The sequence below is a fragment of the Peromyscus leucopus genome, chromosome 5, assembly GCF_004664715.2.
Source record: "Peromyscus leucopus breed LL Stock chromosome 5, UCI_PerLeu_2.1, whole genome shotgun sequence".
In the NCBI taxonomy this organism is placed as follows: domain Eukaryota; kingdom Metazoa; phylum Chordata; class Mammalia; order Rodentia; family Cricetidae; genus Peromyscus; species Peromyscus leucopus.
Genome location: NC_051067.1, coordinates 84,213,335 through 84,226,723, shown reverse-complemented (window position 1 = coordinate 84,226,723; position 13,389 = coordinate 84,213,335). Strand labels below are relative to the sequence as shown.

At 42.2% G+C, this 13,389-nt stretch overlaps 1 protein-coding gene across 3 annotated transcripts in view; it reads right to left on the bottom strand.

Annotated features, from left to right (window-relative positions):
- Nucleotides 1-12,390, bottom strand: part of Lpcat2 (lysophosphatidylcholine acyltransferase 2) — a 60,359-nt gene extending 47,969 nt beyond the window's left edge. For 2 of the 3 annotated variants that reach the window (XM_037206084.1, XM_028871500.2), the window contains exons 1-2: nucleotides 12,087-12,390; nucleotides 3,682-3,821 (exon numbers count right to left, since the gene is read on the bottom strand). In XM_037206084.1, coding sequence (XP_037061979.1) covers nucleotides 3,682-3,821; nucleotides 12,087-12,257 — 311 coding nt within the window. In that variant the 5' untranslated portion in view covers nucleotides 12,258-12,390. Of the gene's footprint in view, nucleotides 1-3,681; nucleotides 3,822-12,086 lie in introns of those variants that run through there. The other variant, XM_037206085.1, reaches the window with a different exon arrangement.
- Nucleotides 12,391-13,389: the final 999 nt, after the last annotated feature.

Here is a 13,389-nt window from a genome sequence, read left to right as displayed (position 1 = left end):
GATAGTCTACCATTAAAGATTAATTATCTGAGCTGGCAAGATGCTTCACCAGGTAAATGCATTTACCACCAAGTATGAAGACCTGAGTTTGGTATATAGAATCCACAAAGCAAAGAGAACCAACTATGTGTGCAGAGGCATATGTGCACATGCATACACACATATACACACAAAACAATGTTTAAAAAAAGATTATTATCACACTGTGCAAAAAACTGTGCTGGACATGTAAGACAAGTAAGGTCCAGTCTCTTAACTAATAAGCTTAAATAACTAGGGAAGCCGAGTTCCAGGACAGACTCCAAAGCTACACAGAGAAACCCTGTCTCAAAAAACAAAAAATAAACAAACAAATAAACAAAAAAAAACAATAAATAAATAAATAAATAAGGAATCAAAACTATTCTCATAGATATTTAGATTCCTAAGCAGCAGAATGGACACCTCAGATATGAGCAAACATATGTTATGGAGCACCCAGACATGGCATGGCTCTTACTGTTTTGAAATCAGAACAGTTGTAATTATCCCAACAAGACCCTCACAAGATTCGGCCCACTATCCTTCCTTGTGGAGAGTTGAGATTGCTCACAAGATACCAGAGGAAAAGTGCATGAAAGCTTCAGGCTCACTCATGGCTCACATACGTACGTACGTATGTACGTACGTACGTACCCTTCCCTTCAGCAAGAGAAGCAAGAAGCATGAAGCACCTGCTGGGGTAGAAGTGGGGGTTACATCTTTTCTTCGGCACCCCAGCCTCCCCTAAGCTGCCCCTGCTTCTGTAGGTAACCTCCCATCCATCCTCCTGTAAGCAGCCCCAGTTAGCCTCACTGGTTCACTAAGCTAGACTTGGGTGGAACCATTTCTTTGGTTTGTCTTCAGTGTCCTATCTGAATGAATAGACATTTGTTCACATCTCTACTTAACAAGACAATACAGCTTTTCATGACATGGAAAATAAAATATACACAGTCATCCCTCAGTAATTGTGGGGAACAGGCTCCAGAGGCTGGCAAATAGCAACATCCTGAAATGCTCAAGTCTTTCATATAATGCCATGTGACCACTGCTCATAAGCTATACATACTGTCCTGAAGACTTTCAAACATTTCCAGAGTGTTATAATACCTAATATAAAGTGAATGCTATATTATGTGAATCCTATTTAAGTCTGATAGTATACTGTTTAGGGACTATTAATAAGCAACCAGTATATACATGTGCAGATGCAGTTTTTTTTTGTTTTTTTCTGAGCATTTTTGATCCAGTTGGGGTGAACTGCAGATACAGAACACACTGCTGACCATATAGCACCTAGTAGGTATCAGAAAGAACTTTTAAAAACTGAGCTTCTGATTTTCTTAGCCAGTGAGAGGCTGCTAGTAACTAGCCCGTGAGGAAGCTTCTGCGATGCTGACCTCACAAGAAGTGAGACCCAGTAAACCAGAGTGCTTTCTGGAGGGCACAGGTAAGTGACGATCTCCACCTTTAGTCTAGAGTCAGGAGCAGAAAGCACACTTCTCTGTTGCCATACTTTATTCAGCTATAGCTGTATAGCTCCTTATAAACGTATTTCAAGAAGTCAGAACCCTTAATGACTTCTACTTAGATGTGTTTTAAAATGCCCCGGGGAAAAACCGTGCAAACCCAATGACCTGAGTCTGAGCTCCAGAACCCACTTAAACAGCGAATGCAGCGGGATGCCTCAGTAAACTCAGCAGGCTATGGAGGAGTGGGAGGCGGAGACAGGGAGCCAGATAGCATGGACTATGCTGGCTTGTAGCATAAACATGACACACTGTGCCTGTGCCTCAAAACAAAGGGAAAGATGAGAATCAACTCCCAAATGTCCTCTGGTCCCCACACACCCCCCCCACACACACACACACACAAGTTTTTAAAAAATTTTTAATAGCTAAAAGTCTTGTGCCACATAATAACTTCCAATTTATTTGTATGAGAGGAAACAGAGATACTGATTTAACTGAAAAAAAGTAAAAGATTTTCAAAGCAAAAACAATAAAATATTAAAAAGAACACTTTTCTAATTTTTTTTCGAGATTCTTAAACTACTCCTTCCCTCATCCTAGATTTTTGTAAGCCAGTAACTATAAAACCAAAGAAAGAATCTGAAAGAAGTGTGAATCATGAAAAGCAGCCCATGAAGTGTTATTTTATACTGTGCATCCTTGAGTTATAAAACAAAGAAGTATGATTTGCAAGGCCTGAGCTTTCTCTGGGGCATTGCCAACACTAGATTTATTTCCACTTCAAACCAGCCTTGGTTTTGATATTCACATTTGTTCACTGGGACAAGAACTGAATAGCAAACTGCATACTTCTATTAAAAGTTGTACAGCAGTAGTTCTCAATAATTTTTGGAGGACATAACCACATTTGAGATTTGCATAAAAAGAACACATCCTTGCATACAGAAAAAGCAAACAAGCAAAAAGACAAAACAAAACAAAACAAAAAAAAAACCACCATACATAATTTCAGGGAGTTCATAAGTATCCTAAAATGAATATATGGATCTGCAGTCTACTGAAATCCGTGGAGTGCTCCTTAAGAAGGTCCATGTGCAATCTGTACAGATGGTGATAATTTGACCCTGCCAAACAGTAATGACTTTCACCAGCATATTTTACTTATTTTGCCCAGTTTGTCCTCTAGAACCATCCTAATTAGATAATTCTAGAAATTCTAGAAAAGCAGTTCCATTCGCCTGCATACTAACATTTGAAAATGCTATGCTGAGTGACAATTAAAGTTAATAATTAGCCACTAAACATAATTAGTAAAAAAAGAATATAATGGATCCACTTCATTGTGTTGCTGCAGAAACCATATTGTTACCTCGAAGGGACAAAAGCACACGTGAAAATGTAGAAGGACAAAAGCAAGTCAAGTACTTTATAGCTGTAATGTCCCAGGAATAATAGCAGAATGTGCTGTCAGACTGCAGCAGTGTGTCATAAGCCCTGACAGGAGCACCGTGGAAAGAAAGATTTGTTTTAGCTCATGGCTTTAGAGGTTTTGGTTCATAGTGATCAGTTCTGTTCTGGGGACCATGGAGAGGTGGAGCTTCACAGCCAGAGAACATGGCAGACGCTACTCACCTCACAGTGGACAGGAAACACAGAAAGGGAACATGGAAAGGGGCTAGCCCCCCTCCTTCCCCAGGACTCACTCCTAGTGACCTAATTACTCCAACTAGGCTAGGCCCTTCCAGATTTTCACCGCCTCCTAATCATGCCCTCATATTATGAATCCATCAAGAGACTAATCCTTTGATCAGGGCACAGCTCTCGGGATACAGTCACTTCCTAAAAGCCCACTGGCTGCTGACAGAGCGCTTAACACATGAGACAACTGGAGACATTTCATGTAAAAACACAACCCAGGAACTCTTTCAGAACCATAGATGAATATCCTTCACAATAACTCAGAAAACAAAATGTTTTCACATTAAGAAATTATACCTAGAACTGAATATTATCAAAATGTGCCTGTGTGATAGTTTCTGCAAAAATCAAGTCCATTCCCATGCAAGAAACAAATATAAACTAGTAAAACTGAGTAACAGTAAGCTAAAACTACTGGTCACTGAAGAAACTAGAATCAAACCTTTTAAATTTCTGACTTGTATAATATTTGGATATAATTATCTCTTACCTCCTCCAACCACTTATGGGATGGGTCAACTTTTCAGGGCAGCATGCTGTTGTAATTGCAGCAAATGGCCATGCCAGCAACAAAATTAATGCAACCAATACAGCACGGACTGGAAGCAGAATAATTCCAAGGAGAATGATCTGCAAGTCAAAGTTGACAAAAAACAAAAAAAGATAAATGGATGTTATTTAAATATATGACTACCAAACACAAAAGCATAATAGAAAAGTTTTGGTTTCATGCATGTGCTCAGGGATGAATTAAATGCTGTCTTGTATCAGACCAAGATACATAAACACACACACACACACCCCACATGACTTTTTTTCTCAGTGGGCTACTACTTACTACTTGCTGGGCATTGTAGTATTCTAATCCCAGCATTTTCCTCCAGGCAGAGGCAGGCAGATTTCTATGGGATCTAGAAGGCCAGCCTGGTCTACATAGTCAGTTCTAGGTCAGCCAGGGCTACATTATGAGACCCTGTCTCAAAAAAACAAAACAACAACAATACAAAAGGCCAAAGAAGCAGTGAGTAGAACCATGGGATAACCTGATCTGCACATCCATGAGAGGGAATAGAGGATGCTGGTAGAGCGAAGAAAAGGTGGGCCTGACTTAGTACCCAGAACAAGCTTCCCGTGGGAGTGGTAGCCTGAATAGTCCTGCAGAGAAGATGGTGCTGCCAGGATACTGGCCCTAGCTACTTGAGAGGCTGAGGCAGGAGGAGGAAGTGCCAGGCTGCCTAAGCTAGGAAGTGAAGGGAGCTGGAGCTTGATACCTCGCTGAGAAAGTGCTTGCCTAGCATGCATACATTCCCTCAGTGTGGTCCCAGCACAGCTAATCACAAAGCAAGCAAATGCTAGCAAAGCAAGACAGTTACTGTTTCCCAAAAGCTACACAGTAAGAAGTGTGGGAATAAAAGCATTAGTGAATGATGGATTGCACTGATTCCCATGCCTGCCAGTTCTGTGTAACTAAGCAATAAGGAACTGGAGGAGAGAATAAAAATACAAAATAAATAAGAATGAAGAGTATGATTAAGAACAGCAAATCATGCATAAATGCTTGCTGTGTGTCAGGCATATGGCACACAGTAATTCATTTAGTTCTTAAGATCTTAAGTTGCTTTACATGAAAAGAAAGCCATGGATAAATTAAATCACAATAAATTAATATTAATATCAACAGAAGTGGAAACAAATTTATTTATAAAGCCTTTGTTCCTAATCCTTATACTACCCTGCCTTTTAAGTGAAGTCATTATATATACCACCTTTTTTTCTATAAATTCATTACATGATCCAAACAGCGCTGTCTGTCTCTGTCCGTATTGTCCTTTATGAGAACCTAAACATCACCAAATAACTTACAAAAACGTCCACACTATTCTAACTATCTATATGTCTTAACTGCTGTAGTTTTCAAGTAGGCCTTCAAGTGGTGGTATGTAACCTCTATTTCTTTTCTTCTTCAACTGTTTTTGAAGATATGTCTAGATCCTCGAATTTCCATAGAAGTTCAGAAGTAATTAATTCCTCAGTCTGCACACACACACACACACACACACACACACACACACACACACACACACATTTTTTTGAGATTGCAATGAATCTAGAGATGATCTGGAAGGACTTGTCATACAAATAATACTGGGCTTTCCGATTAACAGATATGCTACATCCACTCACATGTTTCAATTTCTCAAATCACTGTTTTGTTGTTTCCAGTATAGTGACCAGACACGGTTTTAGTTAGAGATACTTCTAAGTATTCAACATCTTCTTATTGTTACTACATATAAGATTATCTCATTTTTTTGTAAATGTAAATACAAAATTGATTTACTTTTTAAATGTGTGGGGATTTTTTTCATATATATGGGTCATTCATCCATTCATTCATTGAGACAGGATCTCAATATGTAGCCTGGCTGCCTTTGAACTTGCTATATAGACCAGCTAGCCTTGAGCTCACAGAGTTCTGTCTGCCTCTGCCTCCTGAAGGTTGGAATTAAATGTGTGCACTACCATGCCCAGCCAGTTTTTGATTTCTAACATAATTTGTTACAGTCAGCGAACATATTTTGTAATATGTCAATCCTTTGATATTTTCAAGACTTCTTTTCTGCCAATGATTGGTCTGTTTTAGGAAGTCTGGGTGTTCTGCAGTTGCAGGAGACAGTTTTCTACAAATGTCGGTTTAGTAATGGTGTTCACCACTGTTCTTCAACTCTTAGACTTTAATAATGATATCCAGTCTGGTTTTTTCTATCAGTTACTAAGAAATGAGTGTTAGCATTCTCAAAGCAGGTTTTTTTGCTTGCTTGCTTGTTTGTTTGTTTATGAGCCAGGTCAGTGTTCCACCTAAATTGCTGGCATGACTCCTTAGCTATACTGTCTTATAATTCTGCCAGCAGTTACTCTGAGGACTATAGCAACAACTCAGAATTAAAGCTGTATCATTTCAAACACAGTGCAAGAAAAATAAGTGCAATTCCATCCATTCAGAACTGTTCATGACGCTTTACATCTACATATATAAACTTGAGAAAATACTGTCAGATGTTTGCATTCAATAGTCACATTTTATAGTTCCTTGATTAAATTAAGATGGAGAAAAATGAGTTTGATTTACTAATTTTGAAGTATTGTTTCCAGTATTATTCATTCTTTTCTGTGTACTTTTGCTTTGAACTGATAACATGATTTAGCATGTTCCTACAACTGGAAAAACATCCTTTACCTCTTTCTTTTATAAAAATTAGACCTACTTATTTGTGTGTGTGTGGGACCCACATGTGCGTTGTGTGTGATGCGTACGCACGAGTGCGTGCATGCATGCCACTACACGTGTGGAATTCAGAGTCAGTTCTCTTTCCACCACACAGGTCCTGGGAAACCTTACATTGTCAGACTGAGCAGCACGAGCCTTTTTTGCTGAGCCATCTCCACAGCTCTTTTTTTTTTTCTGTAATGAGGATTAAATCCAGGGCCTCAAGCAGCCTGCCACTGCCGCACCAGTGAGCTATACATCTCCAATCCCCAACCAGCAGTAGTTGGTTGTTTTTATCTCATTATTTATTTATTCATATTTTTGCTTGTTTTGTTTTTTGAGACAGGGTCTCTCTACATAGCCCTGGCTGTTCTGTAACTCATCATGTAGACCAGGTTGGCCTTAAACTCGCAGAGATCTGCCTGCCTCTGCCTCCAAAGTAGTAGGATTTTAAAGGTGTTCACCACCACTCATGGTGGCTCCATTTACCATTTCTTTTTTTTTTTTTTTTTTTTTTTTTGGTTTTTTCGAGACAGGGTTTCTCTGTGTAGCTTTGCGCCTTTCCTGGAACTCCCTTGGTAGCCCAGGCTGGCCTCGAACTCACAGAGATCCGCCTGGCTCTGCCTCCCGAGTGCTGGGATTAAAGGCGTGCGCCGCCGCCGCCGCCGCCGCCGCCGCCGCCGCCGCCGCGCCACCACCACCACCACCACCACCGCCCGGCCCTTATATGCAGTTCTGATAGTAAACTCTTACCATTTTTCCTTCTAAAACTATTTTCATTTTCTTTTAACTTCCAAGTAATATTTTCTTTGTATATTGCATTCATACACTTGTTTGTCTATTTTGTGTGTAGGTATATATGTGTATATGTATGGGAGCTTGTGTGATGGACACGTGCCGAGGACAGAGGACATCTTGTGGGAGATGGTCCTCTGTTTCCACCATATGGGTCATGGGATTGAACTGTGGTTATCAGGTGTGATGGCAAGCACCTACACATCATTTAAATAAAGATGGCTTTACACACAGCCCTCTCTCCAGCCTCCTCATTGACTAGTGGTTTCTAGATGGACTTGCCTTTTACTAAAGTCCCAGGAGCTATTTACATACTTTGGATACTATATATACCTTTACCAGATGTATTATGTAAAAATATTTCCTCAATTTTTTTAGGTGGTCACTGTAATTTCTTTCATTCATTTTACATGTATACATGGTGTTCCTGCTTGCTTCCATGTTTGCTGTGGGCACATGTAGGGTGGAGGTAGGGTGCACAGGGAAGTCTAAAGTTAATGCTAGATGTGTTCCTCTATCACTTTTCACTTTATTTACTGGGGTAGGGTCCCTTATTGAACCCATAGCTCACCAATTTAGACTTATCTAACTGGCCAGCTGGCCCCAGGGACCCTGTCTCTGCCTTAATAATGCTGGGATTACAGGCAGCCACTACCCCTGCCCAGATCTGTGTAGGGTTCCAGAGACCTGAACTCAGGTTCTCATGCTTGTGTGACAAGGGCTTTAGCCACTGAGGCCTCTCCTTGGGTCCCTCTTTAATTTCCTGGTAGTGAGTCTATTTTGAAACAAACAGCATTTAATTTGACAATACTACTTATCTATTTCTCCTGTCCACCCCTCACCGTGTGTGTGTGTGTGTGTGTGTGTGTGTGTGTGTGTGTGTGTGTGTGTGTGTGTGTGTTTGTATTGTCTATCTTGGAAACAAACGACTAATCCAAGGTCATTAAGGTTTATACCTATGTTCTCTCTTAAGACTTTCATTATTTTAACACTCATATTTTCTCATATTTAGTTCTTTTTATCAGCTTAGGCTGTTTTATATGATAATAGGTGAACTTGTGCATGTTAATCTTGTACATGTTAATCCATTTATCCCAGACCATTTATTGAAGAGACAAGTCTTTCTCCATTGAATTACTCTAGCATTCTTGTAGAAAAAAAAAATCAATGGCCATAGACATATGTTTATTTTTGAACCCAGTTTTCTCCCATTGATCCATTTATCTAGGGACTTTTATGATTTAATTCTATATTTATATTCTTTGTCATGTGTGGCTACTGAAGCCTCTGACCAATTTGATAAATAGTTAATGAGTACAGGAATTTCCTTTAGTGTAGGAACTAATAAATTTCCCAGTACTTGAAAGTTTTCTGTTGTACATACTGAGATATATGTCAATGCAAGTGGCAGTTCAAAATTTAGCCTCAGATTCCTGCTTATAGAAATCCTCAAGGCCAATCCGAGATGAGATCTTGGAACATCTTGGATCTTTCCAGAGCATTGCATAGGATCTTTTTTGTTCACCTCCACATGTCCAGAGGCCTGAACTTACTATAGTATAGGCAGCAAACAAGTATTTTTGATATGAACAAATAACCCCATAATTACAACTAATTTTAATTCTAAATTCTGTTACAGCAATAACAATTAGGCTACTTTTCTCCATGCCACAAAGTAGCAGAAGACCTTTAAGTAGTTTAAAATATATAAATAGAGGCTAGAGAGATGGTTCAGCAGTTAAGAACATTTGACTGCTTTTGCAGAGGACCAGGGTTCAATTCCCAGCACCCACACGGCAACTCATAATTGCCTGTAACTCCAGATCTAGGAGATCCAATACCTTCATACAGACATATATTCAGGCAAAATACCAATGCACATAAAATTTGAAAAGAAATAATTTTTTAAAAATACATAAAAAGGGGAAAGGACAAACTTAAACTATAAGCCCTATAATGAAATGCCCAAGTGACAACAATCTTTAAGAAGTCACCAGTCATTACTCAATATTAAATTTAGTCTGAACCAAGCATATTGTTTCTTTTTAATTAAGAAATTTTTTATTCATTTTACATACCAACCACAGTTCCCCCTCTCTTCCCTCCTCCTGGCCCCCAGCCTTCTCCTCTCAACCCACCCCCCATTCCCTCCTCAGACAAGGTAAGGCCTCCCATGAGGAGTCAGCAGAGCCTGGTACATTCAGTTGAGGAAGGTCCAAGACCCTCCCCCTGCATCAAGGCTGTACAAGGTGTCTCCCCAGAGGTAATGGGCTCCTGTTGTAGTTTTTGGGGTTTTTTTTTTTTTGGCTCTTTTGAGAGGACCCTGTACCCAGCTCCCAAATAAATCACACAAGAGGCTTATTCTTACTTATGAATGTGCAGTCTTAGCTTGGCTTAGTTTCTAGCCATCTTTCCTTAACTTATCCCATCTACCTTTTGCCTCTGGGCTTTTCCCATTCTCTTACTTCTGTGTCTTACCCTACTCAGTGGCTTGCTGTGTATGTAGTTAGGTGGCTGGCTCCTAGAGTTCTCCTCCTTCTCTGGCTGCTAGATCTTTGATCTCCAATCCCTCTCTTCCCAGAGTTCTTCTATTTATTCCCTCTGCCTGCCAGCTCCGCCTATCCTTTCTCCTGCCTTGCTATTGGCCAGTTCTTTATTAGACCATCAGGTGTTTTACACAGGCACAGTAAGACAGTTTCATGGGGTTAAACCAATGCAGCATAAACAAAAGTTTCACACCTTAAAATATTCTACTACAGGCTCCCAAGAATGTTGTTTTACCTAAGTAAGAGTATATCTATATTTTAAATTAGATAGTATAAACATCATATTTTATCCATGCCTATCAGATTTTTTTTTCTTTTATCCTTGCTATTCAAGCCACTGAAGCATCTATGGTAGGTAACACTGGTATTACGGAGAAAGAATGAAAGAAGGAAGGAAAGAAGGAAGAAAGGAAAAAGGAAGGAAGGAAGGAAGGAAGGAAGGAAGGAAGGAAAGAAGGAAGGAAAGAGAGAGCACCCAGACCATACCCCAACAGTTTAATCTAAGCAGCACATTTTGAGTATAGGACACAATTATAGACACACACAGCAGAACTACCAACATTGAGATCAGCAAACCAGACTACATTGTGCCACATATTATCTCATTTAACTTTCCTTTGAAGGATTATTTCAATTTAATAGACGAGAAAATGTAACAGACAGGGGAGGTTAAGTGACGAGGCCAAATTTACAGAACTAATAAGTGACCGGGGCTCTTTGCATTATATGGGGTTCTCATGGAGTTCTTAGAAAGACCTCTTTTAGGTGATTTTTAAAAACTAATAATCTACTCGAGGTGCAATACAAAATTTAAATATGCCACTTTGAGCCTCCCTCCAATCTCTGAACCCAAACAGGTACATTTTCACTTAAATATAACGTATTTGTCTGAAGTTAATCCTGAAGCATGGCCACTGTGCTTATAAGTGTTGCAGATGATTCAAGGCATAAAGTGGAACTCTGCAAACTTTCTCTGCATCCTTATCTTTCTCTTCCTCTCCCTTACCTATGTTCAACCAGATGCCTATCATTGCTCTAACCACCACCACTCCCCCCTCCCCCAACCTCGCCCTCAGCTCAGTGCCAAAAAATGTTCCCTCTAGAGAGGTCACTAGTCATAGAACTGTCTACAAAAACACTGCAAAGATAACCACCCCTTTAATCCAAATTAACAAAAATGATGAAGATGGACAGGGAAACGTCAACTTTTGTTTCCCCCCAGCAGAACAAGACAAATGGAGTTTTCCTCATCTATCTTGTTCTCCAATCACTAACCGCACCACAGAGGAAGTCAACAAGTGAACTAATGGTAAAAGCTGCCCTTTGCGAGATAAAGACAACTTCCTTTGTGGCCATTTCTAACAGTGGCTACCTCTCGTGTCATCTTTGAATCTAGAAAAGGTACTGTGTGAAGGCTGATTCAAAGAAAAGGCTCCCGACTACCTTCATGGGTCTCCCAGTTCTCTTTTCTTTGCTTTCGAGTACAGCCTGGTTGTTCCTGTTCAGTTAAACCACTAGAGCCTTACCTTTGGTTCCAAGGCTAGACCAGGGCTCTCAGCCTCCTCTCTTGCTCTACCCAGCCCAGACGGACTCGCCCTTTTACAAAGGGCATAAAAAAAGGAAAGAACGCCGAAACCCGCTCTTGTGTGGAAATTCTCAATCCTCTGTGCTTTCACAAGCTCGAGACAAAGTTCCTGCCCCATCCATCCCTTCTCAAGCAAAGAAGATCCCTATATGGGATATTCCCTGCTGACATTCTGTCTCTGCATCTTCCCGCTTTCATGTCCCTAGGGTCATCCCATCCCCCATTGTCCTCAGTTCTCACATCCTCTGTCTGCCCCTCAAGACCCTTTCCTGTCATATCCACAGCTCTTCCTTCCTCAGATGCTTTCTCTTACCAGACTCCACACCTCACTCAGCCTCCCCCTTCAGACTCACTATCTCCTCAGATGCCTCCCCGGTCAGATTTCCAATTCCTCGAACAAATCCTGAGTCAGACCCACTATCCCCTCCGAGTGGCAGACCTGTGATCTCGGACGCCTCGAGGTTCAGATGTGGGTAATCCTCTCACGCGGCTCCTCCGTCAGACCCACGATCCCCTCCCTCATAGTCCCTCAGACCTGAGATCCTCTTAGATACCTTCCCTCTCAGACCCGGATCCCCTCAAGCCGGATCCTCTCTCCCACCAGATGCCCTCAGGTGCCTCCTCTTGGATGCGCGATTCCTCCCGAGCCTCCTCTGTCCGACCACATCCCCGCAGCCTCCGCGCGCGCACCGCGCCTCTACCTGCAGCCGTCGGGCCGCACTGATCCGCGTCTGCTGAACGAAGGGGTTGGGCACTGGCGGCGGGAAGAAGGACGCTTGGCGGGGCACCATGGGTGGCCGCAGCCCCCCATCCCCGACGCCGGCGCCCGGCACTGTGGCCGCCACCGCGGCTGCCTCAGCGCACCGGTTCATGGTGGATCCTGGCGCCCGACCCGAGCAAAGCTGGGGACCCCGAGCGCGGGGAAGAACACTGCTGCCCGGCCCCTGCCAGAGACCCACGAGAGTCCCTGCCCCAGGCGCCGCTCCCGGCTTCTGCGCAGGCGCCAGAGTCACCTAGCCACTGTCGGCCCCGCCCCCCGGCCCCGGACACGCCCCCGGCTCTGGCCCCGCCCTCCTAGATACCTGCTTTCCTGCAAAGCAAGGACCTGAATGGTCTGAACAGAGCTACAACCAGAGACTCCTTGGTCTCTGCTGTGGGGTCAGGATTTTCTGTTTAACTAGTCCTGTGCCTAAACCAAAACACTCATCACTGTGACCCTCACTTACCTGCTCTGAACTGAGGTGACACATAAAGACCTGTGGGCCAATCTAGTAAGTAAACTAATAAATCCAGGGTGGGCTTTGCTCATCTCTGTTCGATTTCCAGTGTGTGTTTCGTTTTTTGTGTGAACCTGTTTGATGTGGGGGTATTTGTACATTAAGATGAGAGACAGCTAAGACAGGAATTGGCAGGAGGGGTAGACTGTGTTACACTCAAAACTTGGATTAGCAGTGTGGGGAGGGCTGTCTTTCACGGAAATTGAACTATTATTTAGAAAAGGCAAAAACCATCAGTTCCCACTGGGGATGAGGAACCTGACCCAGAGACAGGAAATGATCGACATCGTGGCTACATTTCACACTGAGGAAATATGAGGCCTGTCTGAAACTGTGTAGGAGGGGGAAGGGAAAGACCAGGGTTACCAAGGACCTTAGGCCAATTGCGAGTGGGTAGAACCCTGACTGGCCACAGCTGAAAAAGAATGGAGATACTGAACCATTCACCCCTACAGTAGGTGTGGGGTGTGTGAGTGTGAGTGTGTGTGTGTGTGTGTGTGTGTGTGTGTGTGTGTGTGTCTGAATTCTCTCTGAATATGTGACAGAGAATCTTAATAACAATGTGCTTCTACTATTCTGTAAGCTTCTCAGCCTAGAGACTCTTCAAATAGGGCTGTAAATCCTTAGCCAGACACTTGCAAGAAGGACCTTCAAGAATCAGAACTCGTGGGCTGGCCACAGAAGAAAAGATGATTTCAGGCCCATTGAGATCTCCAGTCCACTCCTC